This window comes from Zea mays, chromosome 2 (assembly GCF_902167145.1).
Source record: "Zea mays cultivar B73 chromosome 2, Zm-B73-REFERENCE-NAM-5.0, whole genome shotgun sequence".
Classification (NCBI taxonomy): domain Eukaryota; kingdom Viridiplantae; phylum Streptophyta; class Magnoliopsida; order Poales; family Poaceae; genus Zea; species Zea mays.
The window spans coordinates 26,859,890-26,887,847 of record NC_050097.1 but is presented as its reverse complement, the minus strand read 5'-3'; the positions used below and the strand labels follow the sequence as shown (position 1 = coordinate 26,887,847).

The window sequence follows — 27,958 nt, the reverse complement described above, 5'->3', positions numbered from 1 at the left end:
CACATTTCCCTTTCAGATCCCAGGAGCACCACAGTTTGTCGTGTATGGGAGAGGAGGCGAGCCCGAGCCCTTGTAGCCGGTATTGCCGATGGAATGGCCCTTGTACTGGCGGTTGATTTGAACCAGGGGAGAACGTCCAGCCCCTGTATCTTGCATCTTGACCGAGCAGAGAGCTGATGCCACGACCGGGAGCTCGGACGCATACCTGATCCTGCCTGATGGTATGGTCGTAGTTGTTGAAACAGTGATAAGTATGGTGAAAAATGCATCGTAATCCACCCCCGTATGGTATAAAGCAGACTTGACGTCGGTCCTGCATCTTTCTGTAGCCATCTCGTTGCAAACAGTCTTCCTGGAGGAGTTGGTGGCGTCCTTTCGTCGATGTTATCTAGGCCGAGGCCATGCTCGGGCGAGACAGAGGTTCCTCCCGAGGCCTTGGTCGAGCCGGCCTCGGGCCATGCAGTTGTGTAGGGAGGGGTTAGTACAGTTGTCGAAGTGGCCTCTTGCAGGATTCGTGGGGAGTTGTTGCCAGGGCAGTTGGTCGAAGCCGATCTCGGGCGAGGCGCAGTCTTCTCCTAAGGTTGAGGCCGTCTTCGGGTGTGTGTCATCATGGTTGGTGAAAGCGGATGGGACCGCGGTCCCATCGCTCCCTGCTTATCTGCGGCGTCACGTGGGGTAGATACTGAATCGTCGCATTAAATGTGCACGTCTCCACGGTTCCCGTAACCTTTGACTGAGGCTAGGCTCGGGGCTGTCCACCTGTCCGAGACGTGCTCGGGTGAGGCGAAAACTGTCACTCCGTGAAGAGGGGACCTCGGACGAGACGAGAATTTTCCCGAGTGTTGTCTTCGCCCGAGGATGAGCTTGGGTGAGGCGGAGTTTCGACTGTCGAGTGGGGTTTCGGGCGAATCGTGATCAAACCCTACTCGACCTCGTGGAACGTGTCTTATGATTTTTCGGCGGGGATTTTCCCGAGTGTTAAGCATGTTTTAGGGGCATAATCTAGGTACCCCTAATTATGATACCCGACAATTTTGATCGTTTGTTAATATAAATACTTGATAGCAAGTAAGATATCAATTGATAAGAATACTTGTACAAATGCAAAATCTTGTGGAAAGCGTACTCCCTCTATTTATGTGCACATCTTCACCATGTATTACCTCTCAATTTTCTTTCCCTTGGTGGGAAACTTCCCTTAGTAAATATTTCGAAATATATTAAGTTCCCTTAGTACTAGTTTTATATATTAAGTTCGAAATACCCTCCCTTAGTACTATATGTAGCATGTAAATATGGGAGGTTCCATAGTGGTGGAAATGGTTTGTAAAAACTTTCTTTGCAATTACTGTTGTTAAGATAATTTTGACATAGAGAGAAATTATCCTAAACTTTCCTTGTAGTAGTTTGAATTAGATTATGTCTCTAGACATATAACTTAGTTTATTTTTAGAAGTCCTTTTTACCTATACTAGAATGGTTATCTTGTCGAAGTACTTCACACATGTGTAGCTGGTGGCGGCATGTCGGGAAAAAATGCATAGAAAAAATCGGCAGTTTTGAGCTTCCAAAATACTCGGGTATGGACTAGACATATTCTTGATTTTTCTCACAGTGGCGTACGTGGGTGCATGGTCCCGTGACAACTAGGTGCACGTGCTGCGTCCACGTCTCGAATCTCAACGAACGCCGGCCTGCCGCGATCGCTACCAACACGTACGTAAGCGTGTCGGGCCGCTGGGGTCTCTCGCAACTGGCATGCCTTGCATGTCCCACCACCATGTGTTGCATGTGACCTTGCGCACGCGTGTCTACGTGCCCGCTCAATGGATGCATGGTCAACTCCATCAGCGTCGTCTACCAAACTGCAGAAAGAAAAACTCATACCAAATATCCTTTTGGGGAAAAAAAACGGGAATACATGAGTACCTGAACTCAACTGAAAATACATTATTACTTTAATACAAAGAGCTTTACTGGCCAAAGCTCAGTTCATAGTTTCTAGAACCTTGCAGAAATTATGCGAAACAATAGGACCCAATGTCCCACAGGCGAGGTCAGTTCACAGTTTCTAAAACCTCGCAGGAATTATGCAAGACAATAGGTACTCGCCTCAATCAGTTTTGCAGCATTAGAACATGAATTATTCATCTGCACATTGCACGACGAAAAACAATTGTTACTACAGGAGCTGAGCGGTATGCGAACCTCAATATACAGTTACACAATACACGCCACTATGTCCATGATAACGCTCAAATATTACACCCAAAAAAAATGGACTGGAAACAAGAGTACAGATGCTGATTCCTCATAGACGAGCTACGTAGGAGTTGGCTTGTGTAACGTATCGCACCCATCTATAAGGGTTGTATGCCTTCGATTTCTTTGCGATCTGAAGATACCTGACCTGCAGGAGAGTAATACAGTTCATAGTTGATCACAAACATTCTGCAATAATTCTAGTCAATGTTTATGAGCAATTAAAGCCTTGGAGGATCATAACAACATCATCTCTAGAAGTGTATAGCACCATCTACAGACAAGACTCAGAAAGCACAAACAGATAAACAAAAAATGCACTAAAAGATAATTGACCATGATATAATGATTAGGCAAATAGCTTTTCTCGTGGACAACAAAAACACTCTTAAGCCCTCTAGTGCCAATGGATACAACCCACAGAAGTACCATACAAAAAGTATATGGCCTTGCCTGCAACTTTGATGCATTGTACATCGGTATAGTGAAATTCATGTTCACTGGGCCAGCTTCCTTTGTGATATTCCCTGCATTTCACAAACAAGAATGTCAGGGAAAGTTGCCTAACAGGAAATTACATGATGTTGCCAGGTCAGGGTATAAGTAATGCTAAATACAAAACATGTACCATGTGACTCCTGAGAAAATGTCAGCTTTGCACGGAGGGTGTGCTCAGAACCACCAACAATCTGTAATGTGTAGTTAAAATTGTTTAGCAAGCTACAGCAAAGTGGTTAGTAATTCTAGGTTAACATTGCAAATGCACACTCCATCCGTCCAAAAATAAGTGTCACTATGGTATCCGTGCCGGTCAAACTTTTTAAGTTTGACTAGGTTTGTAGAAAATATTAGCAACATTTTTAGCTTCAAATGAGTTTATAATAATATTATCTTGTATATATTTGGTCAAAGTTAAAAATGTTGACTCCTTAGGAAGGAAAGGTCGACGATTGTTTTGGGACGGAGGGAGTATCATCTTATGCAAGATGTACATATCCTTGCTGGTACTTGCCTTCTTTAGATTCCACTCAAGTCTCCTGGATCCTTCCTTAAAATCGGTTGTCTGTCCAACTGCTCCAGCTTCCAACTCAAAACTCGCTCTGCAATGTAACCCATGATAGGGAAACTTTAGCTAACAACATAAGCATCGGCCAATAACTTTTCTTTATCTTCATAGGAGTAAATATATAACTGCAGTTGACCTCATTGTGTATGCAGGCACTGGCATTTGTACTACGATTGTGTTAGCAGTGGCACTCGCGGAGAAGTCAGCTCTTATTTTCAGTAGAACTTCAGCCTGTGTAGATATAAAAGAACTGTAGTTTCACCAAATTGAATCATAGTTTTCATCAATGCCTAATAGCAAGACAAGAATTCCATACCCTCGCTGGTCCAGCTTCTTCAATTAGTGCGGTTACACGGAATGGTGGCTTAAATTCTTGGGTCATACGGTAGTTCATTACAGGAAATTCTCCATCGGGCGGTATCTATGCAATATTGCTGGTAAATATAAGTTCTCTATTTTTCTTAAGTACTCCCCCATTCCAAATTGTAAGTCGTTTCAGCTCTTCTGTATACATAGCTTTTACTATGTATCTAGACAGTGTATATCTAGATGTATAACAAAAGCTATGTATCTAAAAAAGCTAGAACAGACTTAAAATTTGGAACAGAGTGATAAACTGTAAGCATAGTGTTTGAGTTCTGCAAAAACAAAAGGACAGACAGAAAAGCCTTAAGTACTTACTAAAGTCAAAGTTCTGTCAATATCAAAACTGTCCAGATGTACTGACTCATGGAAATTGCAATCATCAAGAATGACTGTTCCTCCTCCAGAAGAACTTCTGTAATCTGGCATTGAAAAATGTAATATTGTATGAGATCAGCATTCGACAATATATCCATGGAAAATAGACAAAAAGAAACACCAGCATGCTAAAAAAATAAGTGATGTTCAAGTGGTGAGTAGATTCATGTTTCGTTAAAGGAATCACTTGTGCAAAAACACTCTAAAGGGCAAACCGTGCTGGAGGCTCTCGAGATAATTGCCATTATGGAAGAAGAGAGAAGGGGATTCGACGAAATGGAGGCGTTGGCGTTGGCTTCTATATTTTGGAGACGCAGACGACAGACAAACTCCAAAATGGACGTGAGACAACACTTGGGGCTGCGTAAACAGATATAAGTGTCCTGTCACCGTTTACCGTCCACGTGCGCAGACGTCGTCTGGCGTTGTCTCCGTCGCTTCTCCTCCGTCGCGGAATTGGAGTGCAGAGTGCTCTTGGGGTGGCTTGCGTCTCCGTCTCCTCTTGCGGCTCCTTCTTCGACGCGGCGCTGGAGCTGTCGCCGCGGATGGAGGCCGCCCTGGAGCTGCGGGCGCGCGCGCTCCTCGCGCTGCGTCGCTACAGGGAGGTCGCGGAGATGCTCCGCGATTACATCCCCAGCTGCGGCAAGTCGTGCTCTGGCGAGGACACCTCCTCGTCCTCGTCGGCGTCCCTCTTGTCCACTGGCTCCGGTGATCTCGGCACGATCTCCCGCGCCAAGCTCTTCTCGCCCGACCGCCACCGCTCCAACGACGCGGAACCTGACGCTCGCCCCGTCCGCTCCTTCTGCTGCTTCGACATCTCCGAGCTCAAGCGTTGCGTCCTTGCCGGCCTCTCCAAGAACCCGAGCACCGGTACCCAGTGGAGGTACGGGACCTTGAGCATTGCACGAATTGGTGCCTTGATTTGGCGAGAATGAGAATCCGACCGACCGGTTTCCTGATGGTTGATGCCCACGTCCACGTACAGGTACTTGGTCCTCGGCCAAGCTTGCTTCCACCTCGGCCTCATCGAGGACGCTATGGTGCTGCTGCAGACCGGCCGCCGCCTCGCTTCGGTGGCGTTCCGCCGCGAGAGCGTGTGCTAGTCGGACGACAGCTTCTCGTCGTCGTCGTCCTCCGCGACCGCCGCGGCTCCCTGCGTCCCGTCCGGCAAGACATCCAGCTCCGGTTCGGCGTTCATAATCCCAACGACGGAGTCGGAGGCCGTGTCCCAGCTCCTGGCGCACGTGAAGCTCCTGCTCCGGCGCCGAGCGGCTGCCATGGCCACGCTGGATGCTGGCCTCTCGGCCGAGGCCGTGCGCCATGCGGCGCACCTCGAGTCCCTGTCCATCGACCCGGGCCGCCACTTGCTGTACTCCTACTCCGCCGCCGCGCACGGATTCGCGGCGGCGCTGCTACCGGTCCATTTGCCCCTGCTCCGCAGCAACCCCGAGGTGCTCCAGGTTGTGCCGGACGAGATGTTCGAGCTCCACACCACGCGCTCCCCAGAGTTCTTGGGCCTTCTCACGCCGGCCTACCAGCCTGCCATGGGCAATCTGGAGGCAGCCACGCACGACGTGGTCATAGGGGTTCTTGACACCGGCGTATGGCCAGAGTCGCCGAGCTTCGCGGGCGGCAACCTGCCGCCATCGCCGGCTCGCTGGAAGGGGGTGTGCGAGGCTGGCGTGGATTTCCCGTCGAGCTTGTGCGGGAGGAAGCTGGTGGGCGCGTGCAGCTTCTCGCGCGGCCTCCGTGCGGCAAACGGCGGCGCAATAGGCGTGGGGAAGAGGACGTTCAGGTCGGCCCGGGACAGGGACGGGCACGGCACGCACACGGCGACCACGGCGGCTGGCGTGGTGGTGGCGAACGCAAGCCTGCTCGGGTACGCCACGGGGACGGCGAGGCGTGCAACATCGACTCCAATTCCGCGACGGAGGATAAGCGACGGAGACAACGCCAGACGGCGTCTGCGCACGGGGACGGTAAACAGTGACAGGATACTGATATCTGTTTACGCAACCCCAAGTGCTGTCTTGTATCCATTTTAGAGTTTGTCTGTCGTCTGCGTCTCCAAAATATAGAAGCCAACGCCAACGCCTCCATTTCGTCGAATCCCCTTCTCTCTTCTTCCATAATGGCAATTATCTCGAGGCTCTCACATGAGTGTGACCTGGGAAAGGGACAAACCAAGGCAAGTCTTTCCCCCGCAAATGCGAAGAGACTGCTTTGAACCCGCGACCTGGTGACTCAGTGAAATGGTTCTCACCACTGCACACTGCCTGCCCTTAGTGCAAAAACACTCCGGAACGCAAATAAGTATAGTGACTATAAATGTATGCACTGAATAACTCATGACATTGTGAGTTCCAGAATAAGTGAAACACTATAAACTTATCATAGACTAGTCTCAATTGTTACAGAAACAGAGCAGCCTGAAAGATGTACAAGGAGAAATATATTCATTGTGTCATATCCATATATCATTCAGATTATAGTTTGTCTAAGCTCAATGTCAAAGAAAAAGCTAATATCATACCGTATGAAGAAGATCCAGTTCTTCCGATGCTCAAATCCTCATTGAGAGCAAGACGGATTTCCGGATTGCCAGTGAGGTAACTTTTCATTTGAATTGTTCCATCAATCTCAGATGTAAGTATATAGCCCTGTTTAATGATAATGAAAAATAAAGTCAAAACGACCAGTCCATTAGTGCTCCATGAAAAATGGTACTGAGAGAGCATTATACACACTTACACAAGCAATAAATGAGGTAACAAAATGAAATGGGTGTTAGTAACTTGAATTAATTCAGTAGATTTGATGCACCATTAAGCGGAAGACGATCATATCATGATATGTAAGATTGAGAAATAAATGGTCGTAACTCGTCTCAATGGCCCCTTAATCCATGGTTTTGAAGTATCAAAGTTAAAATGCACGAGTGACTGTCATCTTTATTTATTCCAGTTAAAAAAAGTGAACACAGAAGTTACTTTAACAGTAGTGATATAAGGAACAAATGGCAATAAGGGTAGGCTCTTGCAGTAAAGGCAACAACAAACCAAAACTAGATGATGATATATGAAAACAAAAATTCCAGTGGGCATCCTCACTATCTAAAACATTTAGAACCGCTAATTCAGAACATATATAAATGATTTCAACAAAAGAAAAGGGGAAAATATCTTGAGATGTTGACGACTGAGGAGAACGACAAGACGTGACATAGACCGGTACTTACACTCGAGCTGAATGTTACACTAATTCTCTCAATGATATCAACAAAAATTTCCTCCCTCTTCTTCCCCCCAGGCTCAGTAGCAACAACAGATTTTGTAACAGCTGTACCAGGCATACGCTTCGTGCCTTGCTGCAGAAGACAAGGGTGTCAAATGAAACTATGCAATTGTCAAAATAGCACCAGGAATGCATGTTCCTCAGTCAAAAAAAACCTAATGTTATGTTACCTGCAGTAATGTGCACAAGTCTTACCATGAACATAGCAGCAGGACCAAGCGGTGGCAGCCTTCCAGCATCAACCATAATGGGTTCATTGAATATGTACGACTTGAGAACTTCAGTAGAGGTTGTCTGTGGGTATCCAAAGTCCTGATTGCACAACTCAACTTGTTTGAAAAAAACATACAAAATGCTAACAGAAGATGGTAGCAAGCATTCCCATAAACAGATGAATCATACAAATCACTGTGGAAGCCCACAACTTGTTTGTTAGATATTACAAATTAGGCTTTGCTAGTGACTAAAAACCAGGTCACAAAGGATACAAGTTCAGAATGGCGTAGAGTACTTACAATGACTTCATCAAGCAATTCATACACCAAAATAAAGTTCTTCCGCAATGAATCTTCATTAAGAACGCCGAGATAATCTTTTGTAACACGTGCAATCCTTTGAAGAAGCTCCAAGAGAAGGGATGGGGAGACATTAACCATTGTGGTTACCACAAAAAATAGTCCAGCGACTTTGACATGAATATAGTTAACCCCATCGACATTCTGTCATAGTAAAATGTAAGAATACCGATTGTCCCATCAAACAGTAAAGCGAGGCATAAATAAACAGATCACAGGTGGAACCACTGTCTTTTCATACTGTTTAAAGTCAAGTATTAAATTTGCCAAAAATGATCCACAAAAGGCTCCGTAGACGCAGCTGATAGAGACAATTACACATCACGGTAAAAACCATTTTTCATTGAATAGAAAATTGCTTTTTGTTAATGAGCATAGTTCCTGTTAATCCTGAACGTATGTAGAGTAGGTAGAGTAAACCACATAAGGTATGACACCCAGTTTTACTCCGGTTCATCTTAAAGCGTCTGTCCAAGACAGTACGTGGATGGCACACAAAAATGTACCGTTAAATGTTTTAACCAAATGGTCCATACAGATTGATGGTAACAGATAACGGATGGCAACATAAGCACATGATACGAAAGGAAATTTGACAATAACGCACAACTCACATTGTGCTGTATGTCCAACCGATTTTCTAAGGTAATGCTGCAAAACCAACAATCCGACACCACTCACTAAACTATAAATGCACACATTCCACACAATCAAAGTGCTAGTCCCGATTAAACCACAAGCTTGGAAGTACAGCATTCAGCTAACACGAGGCGAGAATCACAGTTACTGCTGCTAAGTTGTCTACCGATGTTGCCCAAAGCTTGCAGTCTGAACAAGAGAGCGGGAGTAAGTAACAGATACGTACGAAGACCGGGGGCGCCTCCTCTGCCTCGTCGTCGTTCCAGAACTTGACCTTCCGGAAGAAGATCTCCGCGCTTCCCTTGGGCACCTCGCCGCGATCTGCCCACAAAAGGCCGCCACAGAGTTTATCCAATCAAATCAGCTCAATTCGGCCCAGATCGGGCGGCGGGGGACGGGATCTAAGATCTAGATCTTACAGTCGCGGAAGACGATGTGGTCGCCGCGCTGCGACAGAACGAAGAACTGCGATATCATCCCACCTCGCCGACGCCTCCTCGGGATCGCACGCGCAGATATCCTGGGCCGCTGGCCGCGCCGCCTTGCCTCTCCTTCCCCTCGCTTCCCTGCTGTGTGTGTCGGTGGGGTCGCAAGCTCGCAGCCGAGCGTGGTGCGTTGGTGTGGCTGTGATCGTGTTCATTGGGCCTGATCTACCATCAGTGACACAGGCCGGATTTTCCATTAACTAGAACATAGATGAGATGGGCCCGTATTTCTATTTCTTTTTTCTCGGCCCAACGTGCGTGTGTGTTTGGCCTTGTTGGTTTCCCTCCACAGGGGACAGCGCACACAGGCCACCAGTAGTGTAGTAGTACTTCCTGTTCCTGACAGTCACAGTCACAGTCACAGCTTTACTTTGCGTTCATGCGCAGACGCAGCTCACTGCTCCGGGCCTGAGATACATACATAGACACACTGAATATTGTGGCCATGCATCACCTCGACAGCAAATCACAACTACAAGAAGGTGAAGTTGAATATTGTGGCCATGCATCACACTGAATATTGCTTGCACGCACACGTACGCACCAGCATGGAAACTGGAAAGGAAAGGAACACAACTACAAGAAGGTGAAGCTGAAGTTTTGAAGACGCCTACAAGCTGCTGCTGACTGCTGAGTGCTGAGGCCAGGTCGGTGAGTCAGGTATCCTCTCCTAGTACAGCACCTGAACGACTTCCTTTCTTCAATCAATTATTATGTATGGATGGAGCATGATGCATCCACCTTTAAAACATTGCAAATCTTGTTTCCAATGCTCCAGGATGACGACATATTGCACTGACTGACGCAGAATCTCGCAGCCGTCTTGGCAAACAACATGGCCACTTGCCCACTTCCCAAGCTCAGAGAAGGGCATGTCCCAGGCATTGATAACTTCTGACCAACAAACACACACAACAAACAAAAGGTTCATAAGTCAGCGAGACATAATCACAAAACAAAATCAATCTACTATTATTTCTAGTACGCCAGCAGTCAGCGAAAGCAAAGCATAGCTGTCAACTTCACTCAGTTTCTCAACACAAACCAGGCGAGTGAAGGAAACCGGCAGTTTATTCCTATTGTTTGCAGCTGTCACCCGACAGCACAAATACACAAGAACACAGCCTGCTTGACATGACGAAATATCCGTTTGAGTAAGCAGAACACATACATCTAGTGAAGCAGTCAACCATGCATTTTTTGGTTTCATTCATTCATTCATGTCGATATATTGAAATCAACAGAACATGAGCAGAAGAGCAGGTGAATAGGAGAAGACCGTTCGATTGTGTGCATGAGTTCAGTTTATCAGAGACATAGCACAAACATTGTGTGCATGAGTTCAGTTTATCAGAGACATAGCACAAACATTTTTAGGCCATCTCCAGTAGTCCGTGCAAACGGGCATGCAAAACATTGTTTTGTACCGTAGACGACATTATTTAGAGAGTAGAGTTTGAAATAGGGAGCAGTATATGGAGTGTGATAGGGAGGCTGCTGGAGAAAGCCTAAGACTAGCATGTGAAAAAACGATCGTCCGATATTGTACGCTCTCCCATAGCACATGCATGCTTCTATGTTATTCCCTCCGTTCTTTTTTATTTGTCACATTTTAGTTCAAAAATGAACTAGCATGCAACAAATATTCAGGAACGGGAGGTAGTACCAAAAAATCACACCAGTTTATTAGACCTAGCCAGTAATTTTCATCCTGTGGCCATGCAGCGACAGGAGTTGTGATATGGATGACAGTCCACACAAAAACATATGAACAAAGACTGTAAAGGCATCGATCCCATATAAGGCAAATAAAAGGTCGTGTTCTCGGTCAAACAAAATCCGAGGATCGTGAGAAGAACTTGAGGTTAGCTGTTGCAAAACATACAGTGAACATGTCCAGATGCATGTGAAGGATTTTCTATCTTTCCCTTGAGAGCACAACAAAAGGAAGGATTATCTAAAAAGGCTTACTTGGATTCGAGAAACTCCCTGATATCAGACTGCTCTTCATAATCATCATCTTCGAGATTGATCACAGGAATTGTTCGCTCATTGGCCCTATTGTGAGCCTGTAGATTCGCAGACTGATTGAAAAGCACTTGCCCGTCGTGTAGATGGCAATTATCATGTGCGTGTTTCTCTGCACCATCATCTAGGAGCATTTTCTCGCTTTCCAGATTGTAGCTGTGCAAATCATAGACACCCATCTTGGGTTCTGACGCCATTTGGTAATCGCGGACAAGATGTCCATCCATGCCATCACTTAGCAGCAGCTGCTCACCAATCACACAGTCGTTTTCATGTTCCAGCTCACCAGCATTTTGATTCAGACGTAAATGCGAACCGCGCCAACATTGGATTCTAGTCGTATCATGCGCATCAATGCCAAGACCTACAGGTAATTTCTCATCCTCCAGCAGGTGAATATCCTGTGCGTCTTCAACAGCCTCGCTGTTCAGATCATACCTAATCAAGTCGTGCCCATTCTTCAGCATGTGACGCTCATCTTGACCTTGAAATTCTGAAGCATGGCAGTTAGTTTGCTGGTGTATCCAGCCAACTAAATCAGAAACATGGTCTGCTTGAGGATCACCAGCCATTTCACAGGCATCTGGAGTTTCGACGACGTTGAGGTCAAAAGGTCTGCACGAAGCTGGCAGCTCTGGTTTACCTTCACTATGTGGATGTGGAGCCACCATTTCATTTGTTGCTTCAGAGTAGGCATTGTCCTCACCTGATGTTTCCCTCGTACAAGCATCCATGACCATGGTGGGTGCATTGGCAGCTTCCCTGTCCTCTACGGCATTGCTGAGCTGGGACCCCCTATGCAAGGCCGGTTCCTTAACAGATTTCAACGGATGAACATCATCTTCACCATTCAAGCGAGCAGCTGCAAACTCACCGTCCTCGTCTTCAGAAACGTCTCGAGTGCGATTCAGTCCATGGATATCGAACTCCGCCTCCCCGTCTTCGGTAGCCATTGCCTGATCGGCACTGTCTGCAACCACCACTGAACTAGGCACCCTCCGCTGCTGCCTTGGCATTTCATCAACATGACCGTAGTGCACATCACAGTCTCCATCATCAGCAGCATCAGCAGGAATAATGCCAGAGTCTGTCACCTTGGTGTGATCCAAATCTCTGCGGATCCTGGCCCTGCTTCTACTCCTGCTCCTGCTCCTTGGATCCACTCTGCCGCCATCAGCGGAGCCGGAAGGGCGGCGGTCGTTATGCGAGTAGGATCTCGACATCGGAGGTCTCCTGGGCTCATCGTAATCTCGAGTCCGGCGGGCACCCCGGTCTACATCACGGCCGGCGTCGTGGTACTTTTTACCCCTGTCGTCAAAGCTCTGGCTTCTCCTGTCCCATCTCGTCGACTTCCGTGCCTGCCTGTCGTCATCCTCCCAGGCGCGGGCCCAGTCCCCATCGTTCCAGCTCGATCTAGGATCGCCGCCGCCGTCTAGATTCCTCCCGCGGCTGGCGGGCGGGTCTTCCCTGTCCCTGAGCACGTGGTCGGGGAGGACGCCCTGGGCGACCAGGTAATGCGCGGCGAAGCGGCCGGCCTCGAGCAGGATGCGGTGGCGGGCGATGGCGGAGATGTCGGGGTGAGGATCGCTGCCGCGCCGCGGCGGCGGGGTGTGCCTCTGCGGGCGTCGCCGGTAACGCGGGGAGGGCGGAGCAGGCGGTGACCGGCGGCGGAGGCATCCTCCTCCTCCTCCTCGTCCGCCACCCGAGGGCCGGTGCGGGTTTGGGTGTGGGTCGCGGACGCGAATGCGCGACCTCGGCGAATGCATGGATGGGGATGGAGCCCCGGCCGCGGCACTGGCAGGCCGGAGAAGACGCGGGTTGGGTGCGCGCGCGCGCGCGCGTGGAGCTGTCAAATCCGGCTAGGCGTCCCGTGGGGCGGAGCAGGCCAAATCTGTGGCGTCCGTTCAGTGACGTGACGTTCGTTCGGAGTCCGGCGAGCCGCAGATCCGAGGTGAACCTGCGTTCGTTCCGTTTGTTTATCCCCAGCGGCGGCAGCGGCGAGGTGTAGCGCCGCTGATGGTGGCAGGCAGGCTGCGAGGGGAGGATCAGGGTTAGCTCTGTTTCTGCACTGTTGCGGTGGCCGATGGCGGACTGGCGGTGCGGGGACAGGGTCACAGAGCACTAGGGCAGGCACACACCTATATCATCATAAATAAAGAGAAACATGAATTCGGGTCTGTTTGGATCTAAAGTTTAGGACTATAATTCTGACTAAATTATAGCACATGAAGATCAAACAGAATTGCTAAAAATAAAGTGTTTAAATTTTAACACCCAACAGTAATTTAGCTCTTCAAGGTGTGATAAACTGCTAAAGTTTAATTTTAAACGTAGTTCACGATCATCGCGTATATATACTAGGTGTATGCCCGTGCGTCTACGGAGTCAACATATAATGATAAGTTATATTGGCATGCATAAACATTAATTATCGTTATACTTTCATGTTAGCATCTTTTAGAGATTAAAAAGAGTTATATATATTAAAAGATACATAGGTATGTGTCCTTGCTTTGCCATACAAATTAAAAACTATCAAAAAATATTTATACAAAAATATAATAAATATGTAAGCATGTACATATGTAGATAATGTCATGAATTCCAATATACAATGAAAGGATGAATAAATTCACATCCAATAAAATCAATACCAACAACATAAGCAAAAAAAACTGACTATATTGTGACATACTGACCACCAAATCAATTTTAAACACTTTGCAATTTAAGATACGCCTGTAACAACAGGGGCGATGTCTAGGTGGGTGAGTGACTTCAGGGGCTCCCATAGGAATGCTGGAGGCACGAGGCGACGAGGAGGTGGGAGGCCTCCTAGAGGCCGATGTCGATGAGGGATCAGGCGCTCATCAGGCGTCGTCGAGAGCCAGCACCATGGTTGTGACCCGGTTGTTGTAGGTTGGCTTCAAGCCCTCATAGCAGAACTTGTTGGCGAATGCAAAAAACTGGGAGATGATGTCGGGCAAAGAAAGCTTAATCTAAAAGAAAATATCCAAGTAAAGAGAAATAGATTGTCCAAGCAAAGAAAGCTTACATGTACTGAATCTAAAAAGGACAAAAACATGTAAAGAATGAATAAAAACTATGATGAATCTGATAAATGTGTCAAGATCGATGACTCATTAAGCAAATAAAGATGGCTTGCACTGAATCTAAAAAACTCTCAATGTGAGAGAAAGTACATAGAAACATGTCAAGATCTGTTGATTATCAGAAAACAAATTTTGATACAAATGTGAGAGAAAGTATAACTTACATAGACACCCCCCTAGTTTTAGTTCAAGATTCGTGCCCATGTCCTCCCCGCAGCGGCGTCCTCGGAGGCGGGATCTTCGAGCAGGCGGCTTGCCACCGTGGATAGTGAACCAGCGCGACTACCACCCCTTGCCCAGGTCCTCCACACATTAGTTGGTATAGCTTTCTAAAATCGTTTAGGAGTGATGAATCATCAAAGCCACTACTGGACACAGCCACCAATTGTGCAAAAATAAGGGGGATTCTCAGGTACAAGATAATTTATCCATGAGTATCTTCAGAAAGAGCCATGAACGTGTCCAATATTTGTAATATTGTCTGCAATACTTGGTCCATTTCATACGGTCTTTTGGTTGCTTTCTGTAAAACTTTCACATGTCAGTACCTAGTATCACTAAAGGGAAATACACAGTCAGGAAGGCAGGAACACATTTTCTGATGGTACTATGGTAGCCAGATGGTTACTTCTAAGATCTAGCCAAAGCGACCATGCAATGTATCACTAATTTGAGGCAAATTTAAGCAGATACCATTATGAACATTGTACTAAGAATCGTAAACTATTTAAGGAATAAACTGAATATGATGGAACAAAATCAAAACTATGAAAACGAGATAGCTAGAAAACCAGCTGGCAACCAACTCGCTGAAAGGCATTTAATGGTAGCATGTTCACAGTTGGGTTTCAAAGAAAAAGAGAAAATGAGACATTGTGTACAAAACCAAGAAATTTATGCTGAATACAGAAGTGTGGATCCTCTTCATGGCTCGGTTCACACAAATTTCAGCACGTAACATAAACAAGCATTTTGCTAGAAAAATAGATGCATATTACACAAAAAGAAAAATGTGTGTTAGGAGAAGATAAAGGTGCATGTCATATGTCAAGTATTTTTGGGTTGAAATTGAAATCCTATAAGGTCAAGTATTTTGAGACACAAGGAGTATCATATGGATAAGGGAAGATATATTTACTCTTTAAGGACTTCAGTTGCTGCATGTTGCATTTGCACTATGAATGCAGTGATTTTGTCAGTGACAAGATAATCATCCATTGCAACCAAGGTCTTGTGTCCATTTCCATTAAAGGCATCAGATTTTGCCTATAAAAGAAATGAGACATTCCCATGCCAGGAAGCAACTTGAATCCAAGTTAAGTCAGTGTTCTAACATAATTTCAATTATCAAAACATCTAGAGTGCTTGAAAGCCATTCATACGAAAATGCTTGAGCATAGAATGAGGAGGTTGGAGCATAGATGTACTTGTAAGTGTGCACCATTTGTACACTGGGCAAAATCCAAGTAGAGATGGCTACCTAACATGGTGACATGAACTCTAACATACAAGCTAAGCAATGTCATTGCCCACATTGGAGAAACTATTTTTCTGAAACCTAAGAAATCAGAGAAAAGCCACAAAAACAATAACATTGTTAGAAATGCATATTTATGATTAGACAATGAATAGACCCAACAAGTCATGCATAGCGTAGATAATATAAGAAATACCATACTCATAATTTTAATCTCCTTCCAAGTTTCATACTTCTCCTTTGGTGTCAATGCACTTGAGTCTACCTTCCCTTACCGTAGCTTGTCAGTCAATTTTGAAATATCCAGTTGGCTTGTTATCTTATCACTGAGATGGTGCATGGCCAAAGACAATGTGGTAGTGTCGCAAATCCTCTTCACCTACTCAAAGTGTTCTTGTAGCCTACAACAAAATGGAAGCATGCAAAAGAATTAGAACACGAGCTGCTTTACTAAATACGACACTTGCTTATTCTGAAACAGATAGAACTTCCATGATGAGGAGGCGGGGGTGTCACTGCGAGCTGCTGCAAGTGATGTTTTCCTAGCATTCTGGAGCCCGACCAAAGAAAGCTCCATCTCTTGCTTGAAGAAGAGACTGCAGATGTATAAAAGCATAAAGTAGTTATTCAAGCAGACAAGCTCCTTGAATAGAAAGGAATGACATATTACATCAGTTGATCCATTTTAGAAGTGTTACATGCATCCTAGTAATGCTCAACCACCCAACAAGTGCATGATAATGCCTATACTATATGCCAGTGATTGAAGTATAACAAATAACTATGAGCATCAAGTTAATTCTGGAGTACCACCAAGAACATAGTAGCGCTAATAGATACTTATACATAATATGATATAATACGACATGCTTTAAGAAACAGAGCTGAGACGTTGGTTTTCAGCTATGTTATGCAACATAAGAATGTTATTGACGGGTTCATCAACATCACAACACCGATCTGCATGTAATGAACCATCCAGATTTTAGCCACAACAACAAATCTACACAGAACATAGACATAGTGGAGCCTAATCTTACATCTGACCATAAAATGGTGCAAAGTAGTAGTGCCCTCAAAGAGACATTTCCAAATATATCTATATAGATGATGTAGCCACTAAGGTAGGGACTGTGAATACTTTATGGTAGTACAATTTGGGAGCTATTAGGGACAGGTCCATAGAACAAACGGGATAACTTATTGAGCTTGGGTAAAATGTGTGCCAATACTTGTTTCATTGGTAAGAACTTGCATTTATGATAACAACTGAACATCATTTCATCTAGATAAGGAAAATAGCATAGTGGAAGTTCAATAAAAAGTATGCTAGTGAAAACGAAGTACACACCTGTCCACAAGAAGAAAAACTTCAACAAGTTTCTGTGCAGTTACTTGCAAATTAAAGGGATTAACAGACCAAGAAAAATATAAAACTAAATATATCCAAAAATGGAAGAGCTCAAGAATTTACATGCTGACCAACGTCGATGACATGGACTATTGGACTGTTCGTGAAAGAGCTCGTCAAGGCTGGGCACCCATCATTCTCATCCTCCCCGGGATGAAATTGTTCCTTCTATTTAATCAGAGAACAAATACAACCCATTATTTTCAAGAAAGTACTCCAATTGTACTACCTAACTCATAGTACTGGCAAACAATACGTTGGGAGAACATAATGGTGGAAGACACCCAAATGAAAACCCAATGATAAAATCCATTTGCAGGGTACGGATCAAGAAGTAATCAACTGATGAGAATTTTTGGCCGTGCTTGACCTCGCCAGTGCAAGCAAACCTTGCCTTGCTGGAGCCAAAATAGCTTTCCTAAGCAAGCAAGCAAAAGCTTGATAGCTCAAAGCCCTAAAAATACTCACCCAGCAACTAAACAAGTATCCTCATCCGTTTCATCGCTTAGTAAGACGAGGCAAGCTCAAGCGCTAGAACCAAACAAGCCCTGCATATCTCTGTTATCATCTCATATTCTGAATCTAATGTACCGTACCATAAATTAGATATTACACGGTAGTAGTAGCAGGTACAAATTACTTGTAAAAGAAATAGCTGAACCAGATCATGAAGGATGTGGGGTGCCTTTCATTCTTTTTTTGTTAGTATTAGCACTATAGCAGGTAGTACGTTACACACTATTTGTGAAATAAGTAGATAGATATATATTAGCAAACCAAATAGGCAACAGTAGCAGCTCACTTATATATTTATGTACTTATTTACACTTAAATACAAAAGGGGAAACAACATTGTGATTACCTTTTTTGGTAGACTGCAACTCATAGTTAATTTCTAGATAGAACACACTGAAGAAAGATGTTATTATACCTGGTGAGAGCAAACCATAAACTTTAAATCCCTCTATGCATGTCAATGTATTAATAGAAGACCATGCATGGAACATCTGGTAGCATCCCAAACACAGCAGAAAACTATTGAAGCAGTCTTTTTATGCATCTTCATAAAAGAACATCTGATGAACTTCTCTCGTTTTCATCACTATAGAAAAATGAAGCATGAGTGCTTGAGTCATTCAGGTTAGACAAAGAGCCAAAATATTTTAAAGATCCCAAAGTAGAAATGCAAGACAATATTCTGACGCTAAACATAAGGAATAGTTTACATCAACCAAAATATTGAGAAAAGACACGCAAGCAGCGTTCCATGTCTAGGAGCCTAGACAAATCCTTGAGGAACTGGTGAGAGCACCTAGAGGGGGGGTGAATAGGTGATCCTGTAAAACTTAAACTTATAGCCACCACAAATTTGTTAAGTGTTAGCACAAATATTGCCAAGTGGCTAGAGAGGAGCCAAAACACGATAACCACAAGAAGGCAATCACAGAGTTGACACGGTGGTTATCCCGTGGTTCGGCCAAGTACAAAACTTGCCTACTCCACGTTGTGGCGTCCCAACGGACGAGAGTTGCACTCAACTCCTCTCAAGTGATCCAATGATCAACTTGAATACCATGGTGTTTTTCTTTCTTTTGATCTTTTCCCGTTTGCGAGGAATCTCCACAACTTGGAGCCTCTCGCCCTTACACTTGAGATTCACAAAGAAATACAGAGTAAGGTGGGAATGAGCAACACACACAAGACTCAAAAATCAGAGCAACAACGCACACAAGTCGCAACAAGAGCTCGCAACACAACTCAATGAGTTCACAACTCCACAAGAGCTCTAGATGCTATCACAATGAAACGAATGCGCGAGATCGATGTCTTGGTGCTTAGAAGTGTTGTAGGAATGCTTGGTGTACTCCTCCATGCGCCAAGGGGTCCCTTTTATAGCCCCAAGGCAGCTAGGAGCCGTTGGGAACAAATCTGGAAGGCCATCTTTGCCTTCTGTCTCGTGGCGCACCGGACAGTCCGGTGCACACCGGACACTGTCCGGTGCCCGATTTGTTTCCTTAAACAGCGCATCCGACCGTTGCTGTTTGATGCAGATCTGCGCACAGTTGGCGCACCGGACATGTCCGGTGCACACCGGACAGTCCGGTGCCTCCTTCCGACCGTTGGCTCGGCCACGTGTCGCGCGCAGAATCCGCTGCTGACCGTTGGCCCGGCCGACCGTTGACTCACCGGACAGTCCGGTGCACACCGGACAGTCCGGTGAATTTTAGCCGAAGTCGCCGGAGAAAAATCCTGAGAGCGGCTGGTTTGCTCCGCGCTGGTCTGGCGCACCGGACACTGTCCGGTGCACACCGGACAGTCCGGTGCTCCAGCCCGAAACAGCCCTTTAGCTGAATACAGCCAACTCTCTCTTTTCTTCTATTTCCTGTTTCTAACACTTAGACAAGAATATTAGTACTCAAAACCAATGTACTAAGGCTTAGAAACATACCTTTACTTATGATTTGCACTTTGTTCATCCATGGGCATATTTTCACATTTAAGCACTTGTGTTTGCACTCAATCACCAAAATACTAAGAAATGGCCCAAGGGCACATTTCCCTTTCAATCTCCCCCTTTTTGGTGATTTATGCCAACACAACATAAAGCAAGTAGAACAAGTGCAATATCACTTCAAATAAAAACTCACAGTTGTTTTGAATCAATTTTGACATATATGGATCATTCTATGCCACCACTTGGTTTGTTTTTGCAAATCAAACTCAAATCTCTATCTCTAAGTCAAACACACATGTTGAAGCATAGAGAGAGTCATTCCAAAAGAGATTGAACAAGGATTTCAAAAACTCCCCCTAATTCCCATAATCAATACTTCTCCCCACAAGAAGCCAACAATTGACAAGAAATGCAATAAAAGAGTTTTGACAAACAAAGAGCTCTATTCTACAATTTTCAAATTTTTTTTAAGTGGTAGCTGATCCATTTATCACTTTGGCCTTTATTTTCTCCCCCTTTGGCATCAAGCACCAAAACGGGATCAATCTTGGCCCTAGAACCCCATTGCCTCACCAAAATCTTCAATTAAGAGCAAATGGCAATAAGAATTCATGAGATGAACTTGGAATAAGTTACCCTCTCATTGGAGTGCAGTGGAAGTCTTTCATGGTCCAAGTCCACCTTTTCCCTTTCAATTCTCCTTCGAGACTAAATCAAGCAAACTCAAGCATATGGTTAGTCTCAAAGGGTCAAGTTGTAACACATCTCCCCCTAAACATGTGCATCACTTTGCAACGGACTTGTGAGGTCCAGGGAGTGTTTGTACAACTTGAGCACCAAAATAAGCAACAAAATGTAGAATGAACATGATCAAAGGCATAAACACATGTATGCTACAATTCAATCCAAGTTCCGCGAATCTAAGACATTTAGCTCACTACGCAACCTGCAAAAGGTCTTCTCATCTAGAGGCTTGGTAAAGATATCGGCTAGCTGGTTCTCGGTGCTAACATGAAACACTTCGATATCTCCCTTTTGCTGGTGGTCTCTCAAAAAGTGATGCCGGATGTCTATGTGCTTTGTGCGGCTGTGCTCAACAGGATTTTCCGCCATGCGGATAGCACTCTCATTATCACATAGGAGTGGGACTTTGCTCAGATTGTAGCCAAAGTCCCTGAGGGTTTGCCTCATCCAAAGTAGTTGCGCGCAACACTGTCCTGCGGCAACGTACTCGGCCTCAGCGGTGGATAGGGCAACGGACGTTTGTTTCTTAGAGTTCCATGACACCAGGGACCTTCCTAAGAATTGGCACGTCCCCGATGTACTCTTCCTATCGACCTTACATCCAGCATAATCGGAGTCTGAGTATCCAACTAAGTCAAAGGTAGACCCCTTTGGATACCAGAGCCCGAAGCAAGGCGTAGCAACTAAATATCTAAGGATTCGCTTCACCGCCACTAAGTGACACTCCTTAGGATCGGATTGAAATCTAGCACACATGCATACGCTAAGCATAATATCCGGTCTACTAGCACATAAATAAAGTAAAGACCCTATCATGGACCGGTATGCTTTTTGATCAACTGACTTACCTCCTTTGTTGAGGTCGGTGTGCCCGTCGGTTCCCATCGGAGTCTTTGCGGGCTTGGCGTCCTTCATCCCAAACCGCTTCAGTAGATCTTGCGTGTACTTCATTTGGGAGATGAAGGTGCCGTCCTTGAGTTGCTTCACTTGGAACCCAAGGAAGTAGTTCAACTCGCCCATCATCGACATCTCGAATTTGAGTCATCACCCTGCTAAACTCTTCACAAGACTTTTGATTAGTAGAACCAAATATTATGTCATCGACATAAATTTGGCACACAAACAAATCACCATCACAAGTCTTAGTAAAAAGAGTTGGATCGGCTTTCCCAACCTTGAAAGCATTAACAATTAGAAAGTCTCTAAGGCATTCATACCATGCTCTTGGGGCTTGCTTAAGTCCATAGAGCGCCTTAGAGAGCTTACACACGTGGTCGGGGTACCGTTCATCCTCGAAGCGAGGGGGCTGCTCCACGTACACCTCCTCCTTAATTGGCCCATTGAGGAAGGCGCTCTTCACATCCATTTGGTACAACCTGAAAGAATGGTGAGCGGCATATGCTAGCAAGATACGAATTGATTCTAGCCTAGCCACAGGAGCAAAAGTCTCCTCGAAATCCAAACCTGCGACTTGGGCATAACCTTTTGCCACAAGTCGAGCCTTGTTTCTCGTCACCACCCCGTGCTCGTCCTGTTTGTTGCGGAACACCCACTTGGTTCCCACAACATTCTGCTTGGGTCGAGGCACCAGTGTCCAAACTTCATTCCTCTTGAAGTTGTTAAGCTCCTCCTGCATGGCCAACACCCAGTCCGGATCTAGCAAGGCCTCTTCTACCCTGAAAGGCTCAATAGAAGAGACAAAAGAGTAATGCTCACAAAAATTAACTAATCGAGATCGAGTAGTTACTCCCTTGCTAATGTCACCCAGAATTTGGTCGACGGGATGATCCCTTTGAATCATCGCTCGAACTTGGGTTGGAGGTGCCGGTTGCGCTTCTTCCTCCATCATATGATCCTCTTGTGCTCCCCCTTGATCACACGCCTCCTGTTGATGAACCTGTTCATCGTCTTGAGTTGGGGGATGCACCATAGTTGAGGAAGAAGGTTGTTCTCGTTCATCATGTTCCTGTGGCCGCACTTCTCCAATCGCCATGGTTCGTATAGCAGCCGTCGGAACATCTTCTTCATCTACATCATCACAATCAACAACTTGCTCTCTTGGAGAGCCATTAGTCTCATCAAATACAACGTCGCTAGAGACTTCAACCACACCAGATGATTTGTTGAAGACCCTATACGCCTTTGTATTTGAATCATAACCTAGTAAAAACCCTTCTACTGCTTTGGGAGCAAACTTAGAATTTTTACCTTTCTTCACCAGAATGTAGCACTTGCTCCCAAATACACGAAAGTAAGATACATTAGGTTTGTTACCGGTTAGAAGCTCATACGACGTCTTCTTGAGGAGGCGATGAAGGTAGACCCTGTTGATGGCGTGGCAAGCCATGTTCACGGCTTCCGTCCAGAAGCACTCGGGGGTCTTGAACTCTCCTAGCATCGTCCTCGCCATGTCGATGAGCGTCCTGTTCTTCCTCTCTACTACACCATTTTGCTGTGGTGTGTAGGGAGCGGAGAACTCGTGCTTGATCCCTTCTTCTTCAAGGAACTCCTCCACTTGAAGGTTCTTGAACTCGGACCCGTTGTCGCTCCTTATCTTCTTCACCTTGAGCTCAAACTCATTTTGAGCTCTCCTGAGGAAGCGCTTGAGGGTCCCTTGGGTTTCAGACTTATCCTGCAAAAAGAACACCCAAGTGAAGCGGGAAAAGTCATCAACAATAACTAAACCATACTTACTTCCTCCTATGCTCAGATAGGCGACGGGTCCGAAGAGGTCCATATGCAGCAGCTCCAGGGGTCTTGAAGTAGTCATCACATTCTTGCTGTGATGTGCTCCTCCCACCTGTTTACCTGCTTGACATGCTGCACAAGGTCTATCTTTTTCGAATTTTACGTTAGTCAAACCTATCACGTGTTCTCCCTTTAGAAGCTTGTGAAGGTTCTTCATCCCCACATGTGCTAAGCGGCGATGCCACAGCCAGCCCATGCTAGTCTTAGCTATCAAGCATGCATATAGACCGGCCTCTTCTTTTGCAAAATCGACTAAGTAAAGCTTGCCGTCTAATACACCCTTAAAAGCTAGTGAACCATCACTTCTTCTAAAGACAGACACATCTATGTTTGTGAATAAACAGTTATATCCCATATTGCATAATTGACTAACAGATAGTAAATTATAACCAAGAGACTCTACTAAAAACACATTAGAAATAGAGTGCTCATTAGAAATTGCAATTTTACCTAACCCTTTTACCTTGCCTTGATTCCCATCACCGAATATAATTGAATCTTGGGAATCTTTACTCTTGACGTAGGAGGTGAACATCTTCTTCTCCCCCGTCATATGGTTTGTGCATCCGCTGTCTATAATCCAGCTTGAACCCCCGGATGCATAAACCTGCAAGGCAAATTTAGGCTTGGGTTTTAGGTACCCAACTCATGTTGGGTCCTACAAGGTTAGCACAAATGTCCTTAGGGACCCAAATGCAAGTTTTATCACCCTTGCATTTAGCCCCTAACTTCCTAGCAATTACCTTTCTATCCTTTCTACAAATTGCAAAGGAAGCATTCAAAGCATGATAAATTGTTGAAGGTTCATTCACTACTTTCCTAGGAGCATGAATAACATTCTTTCTAGGCACATGATGAATAGCATTTTTCCTAGACATATTTCTACCATGCATATAAGAAGAGCTAGAAGCAAACATGGCATGAGAGTCAAAATCATCATAAGCATTATAACTCCTACAAGCATTTCTAGTTTGTCTCCTATCATAATACATAAAAGCATGGTTCTTTTGCACACTACTAGCCATAGGGGCCTTCCCTTTCTCCTTAGCGGGAATGGGAGCCTTATGGCTTGTTAAGTTCTTGGCTTCCCTTTTGAAGCCAAGTCCATCCTTAATGGAGGGGTGTCTACCAACAGTGTAGGCATCCCTAGCAAATTTCAGTTTATCAAAATTACTCTTGCTAGTCTTAAGTTGAGCATTAAGACTAGCTAATTCATCATTCAATTTTGAAATAGAAACTAAGTGTTCGCTACAAGCATTAATATCAATGTCCTTACACCTAGTGCAAATTTCAACATGTTCAACACAAGAGTTGGATTTATTTGCTTCTACTAGTTTAGCATTTAAATCATCGTTTATGCTCTTTAAGTTAGAAATAGAATCATGACATGTAGACACTTCACAAGCAAGCATTTCATTTCTTTTAATTTCTAATGCAAGGGATTTTTGAGCCTCTACAAACTTATCATGTTCTTCATACAACAAATCCTCTTGCTTTTCTAAAAGTATATTCTTTTCATTCAAGGCATCAATTAATTCATTAATTTTGTCTACCTTGGTTCTATCTAGGCCCTTGAACAAACATGAATAATCTACTTCATCCTCATCACTAGATTCGTCCTCACTTGAAGAAGCATAGGTAGAGTTGCGAGTACATACCTTCTTCTCCCTTGCCATAAGGCATGTGTGACGCTCGTTGGGGAAGAGGGATGACTTGTTGAAGGCGGTGGCGGCGAGTCCTTCATTGTCGGAGTCGGAAGAGGAGCAATCCGAGTCCCACTCCTTGCCTAGATGCGCCTCGCCCTTTGCCTTCTTGTAGTTCTTCTTCTTTTCCCTCTTATTTCCCTGTTCCTGGTTACTATCATTATCGGGGCAGTTAGCGATAAAATGACCAATCTTACCGCACTTGAAGCATGAGCGCTTCCCCTTTGTCTTGGTCTTGCTTGGCTGCCCCTTGTGACCCTTTAGTACCGTCTTGAAGCGTTTAATGATGAGAGCCATCTCTTCATCATTAAGTCCGGCCGCCTCAACTTGTGCCACCTTGCTAGGTAGCGCCTCCTTGCTTCGTGTTGCTTTGAGAGCAAAAGGTTGCGGCTCGTTGATCGGTCCATTCAAGGCGTCGTCCACGTATCTTGCTTCCTTAATCATCATTCGCCCGCTGACGAATTTTCCTAGGACTTCTTCGGGCGACATTTTGGTGTACCTGGGATTCTCACGAATATTATTCACCAAATGAGGATCAAGAATGGTAAAGGACCTTAGTAATAGTCGGACGACGTCGTGGTCCGTCCATCGCGTGCTTCCATAGCTCCTTATTTTGTTGATAAGGGTCTTGAGCCGGTTGTATGTTTGGGTTGGCTCCTCGCCCCTTATCATCGCAAACCTTCCAAGCTCGCCCTCCACCAACTCCATTTTAGTGAGCATGGTGATGTCGTTCCCCTCGTGTGAAATCTTGAGGGTGTCCCATATCTGTTTGGCATTGTCCAAGCCGCTCACCTTATTGTATTCGTCCCTGCACAAGGAAGCTAGCAACACAGTAGTAGCTTGTGCATTTTTATGAATCTGTTCATTAATAAACATAGGGCTATCCGAGCTATCAAATTGCATTCCACTCTCTACAATCTCCCATATGCTAGGATGGAGAGAGAACAAGTGAGTACGCATTTTGTGGCTCCAAAATCCGTAGTCCTCTCCATCAAAGTGAGGGGGCTTGCCAAGTGGAATGGGAAGCAAATGCGAATTTGAACTTTGCGGAATACGAGAGTAGTCAAAAGAAAAGTTCGAATTAACCGGTTTCCTTTTCTCGTAGTCGTTGTGGTCGTCGTCCTTTTGGGAAGAAGAGGATTCGTCGCTGTCGTAGTAGACGATCTCCTTGATGCGCCTTGTCTTCTTCTTCTTCCCATCTTTTCGCTTGTGGCTTGAACCCAAGTCGGTAGACTTGTCATTCTTCGGCTCGTTGAAGATGGACTCCTTCTCGTTGTTGTCGACCACCATCCCCTTTCCCTTAGGATCCATCTCTTCGGGCGATTAGTCCCTTTCTTGAAGAGAACGGCTCTGATACCAATTGAGAGCACCTAGAGGGGGGGGGGGTGAATAGGTGATCCTGTAAAACTTAAACTTATAGCCACCACAAATTTGTTAAGTGTTAGCACAAATATTGCCAAGTGGCTAGAGAGGAGCCAAAACACGATAACCACAAGAAGGCAATCACAGAGTTGACACGGTGGTTATCCCGTGGTTCGGCCAAGTACAAAACTTGCCTACTCCACGTTGTGGCGTCCCAACGGACGAGAGTTGCACTCAACTCCTCTCAAGTGATCCAATGATCAACTTGAATACCACGGTGTTTTTCTTTCTTTTGATCTTTTCCCGTTTGCGAGGAATCTCCACAACTTGGAGCCTCTCGCCCTTACACTTGAGATTCACAAAGAAATACAGAGTAAGGTGGGAATGAGCAACACACACAAGACTCAAAAATCAGAGCAACAACGCACACAAGTCGCAACAAGAGCTCGCAACACAACTCAATGAGTTCACAACTCCACAAGAGCTCTAGATGCTATCACAATGAAACGAATGCGCGAGATCGATGTCTTGGTGCTTAGAAGTGTTGTAGGAATGCTTGGTGTACTCCTCCATGCGCCAAGGGGTCCCTTTTATAGCCCCAAGGCAGCTAGGAGCCGTTGGGAACAAATCTGGAAGGCCATCTTTGCCTTCTGTCTCGTGGCGCACCGGACAGTCCGGTGCACACCGGACACTGTCCGGTGCCCGATTTGTTTCCTTAAACAGCGCATCCGACCGTTGCTGTTTGATGCAGATCTGCGCACAGTTGGCGCACCGGACATGTCCGGTGCACACCGGACAGTCCGGTGCCTCCTTCCGACCGTTGGCTCGGCCACGTGTCGCGCGCAGAATCCGCTGCTGACCGTTGGCCCGGCCGACCGTTGACTCACCGGACAGTCCGGTGCACACCGGACAGTCCGGTGAATTTTAGCCGAAGTCGCCGGAGAAAAATCCCGAGAGCGGCTGGTTTGCTCCGCGCTGGTCTGGCGCACCGGACACTGTCCGGTGCACACCGGACAGTCCGGTGCTCCAGCCCGAAACAGCCCTTTAGCTGAATACAGCCAACTCTCTCTTTTCTTCTATTTCCTGTTTCTAACACTTAGACAAGAATATTAGTACTCAAAACCAATGTACTAAGGCTTAGAAACATACCTTTACTTATGATTTGCACTTTGTTCATCCATGGGCATATTTTCACATTTAAGCACTTGTGTTTGCACTCAATCACCAAAATACTAAGAAATGGCCCAAGGGCACATTTCCCTTTCAACTGGCCAACATAATCTTTGGGCAACACCCTTAAATGAAGATGTTTCAAATGGTAATGCAGCCGAACACAGCGGCCAAATCGTTGTTGTCGTCGTTGGGGCTAGCGCCATTAGGGTAACCTAATCCATGCTAAATACCTATCTCATAAATGTCGGTGGTGCCAGGACTTTGTATAGATGGACTACTTAGATCTACAGTGAATTCACCAAATAGTCAACCGAAGCCCTAAAGTATCATGATGTATGTACTTATTATCGGACCACAAAAAGTTTATTGAAACACAAGCGTAGAATGTATTGACCTATTAAACTCATAGGGAAGGCTTTATTGACAAAGAAAGAAAGAAATTGTAAGCAAATTTCACCATCAGAAATTCAAACAGCTACACACATAACAAAGGCACATGTATCAAACATCAAATACACAATGGAATCAAGATACAGGAATTCAAACTGATCACACCATATGAGATTGAATCTTACAGAGGGGAAGTGTGTGTCCACAAAGCGTGTGTCCATAGATCGCTCCAAGTTGATGCTCTGCTAATATTATGGATGATCCCAAAGCTAATACTTTCTCCTTTAAAACA

At 45.3% G+C, this 27,958-nt stretch overlaps 2 protein-coding genes and 1 long non-coding RNA gene across 4 annotated transcripts; all 3 read right to left on the bottom strand.

Moving 5' to 3' along the window:
- Nucleotides 1-1,930: 1,930 nt before the first annotated feature.
- LOC100272249 (uncharacterized) lies at nucleotides 1,931-11,161 on the bottom strand. 2 transcript variants are annotated; one of them, XM_035964606.1, is made up of 14 exons: nucleotides 11,034-11,161; nucleotides 8,997-9,956; nucleotides 8,804-8,898; nucleotides 7,879-8,082; nucleotides 7,559-7,675; nucleotides 7,308-7,436; nucleotides 6,603-6,729; nucleotides 4,010-4,113; nucleotides 3,645-3,749; nucleotides 3,465-3,559; nucleotides 3,275-3,362; nucleotides 2,891-2,951; nucleotides 2,716-2,789; nucleotides 1,931-2,410 (listed from the first exon to the last, which is right to left on the bottom strand). In XM_035964606.1, the coding sequence occupies exons 2-14, from the start codon at nucleotides 9,052-9,054 to the stop codon at nucleotides 2,312-2,314; spliced, it is 1,356 nt and encodes a 451-aa protein (XP_035820499.1). In that variant the 5' UTR covers nucleotides 9,055-9,956; nucleotides 11,034-11,161; the 3' UTR covers nucleotides 1,931-2,311. The 2 variants fall into 2 exon arrangements, with proteins under 2 accessions (XP_035820499.1, NP_001315522.1); NM_001328593.1 differs by lacking the exon at nucleotides 11,034-11,161 and having other exon boundaries at nucleotides 1,932-2,410; nucleotides 8,997-9,174.
- LOC103646175 (uncharacterized) lies at nucleotides 11,030-13,208 on the bottom strand. Its single transcript, XM_035965216.1, has one exon. The coding sequence runs from the start codon at nucleotides 12,854-12,856 to the stop codon at nucleotides 11,030-11,032; it is 1,827 nt and encodes a 608-aa protein (XP_035821109.1). The 5' UTR covers nucleotides 12,857-13,208.
- A 2,471-nt stretch (nucleotides 13,209-15,679) lies between these two features.
- Nucleotides 15,680-16,246, bottom strand: LOC109944489 (uncharacterized). The gene is made up of 3 exons (XR_002267528.1): nucleotides 16,169-16,246; nucleotides 15,882-16,081; nucleotides 15,680-15,761 (listed from the first exon to the last, which is right to left on the bottom strand). It is a non-coding gene; the product is annotated as an uncharacterized lncRNA (long non-coding RNA).
- Between the last annotated feature and the right edge of the window lie 11,712 nt (nucleotides 16,247-27,958).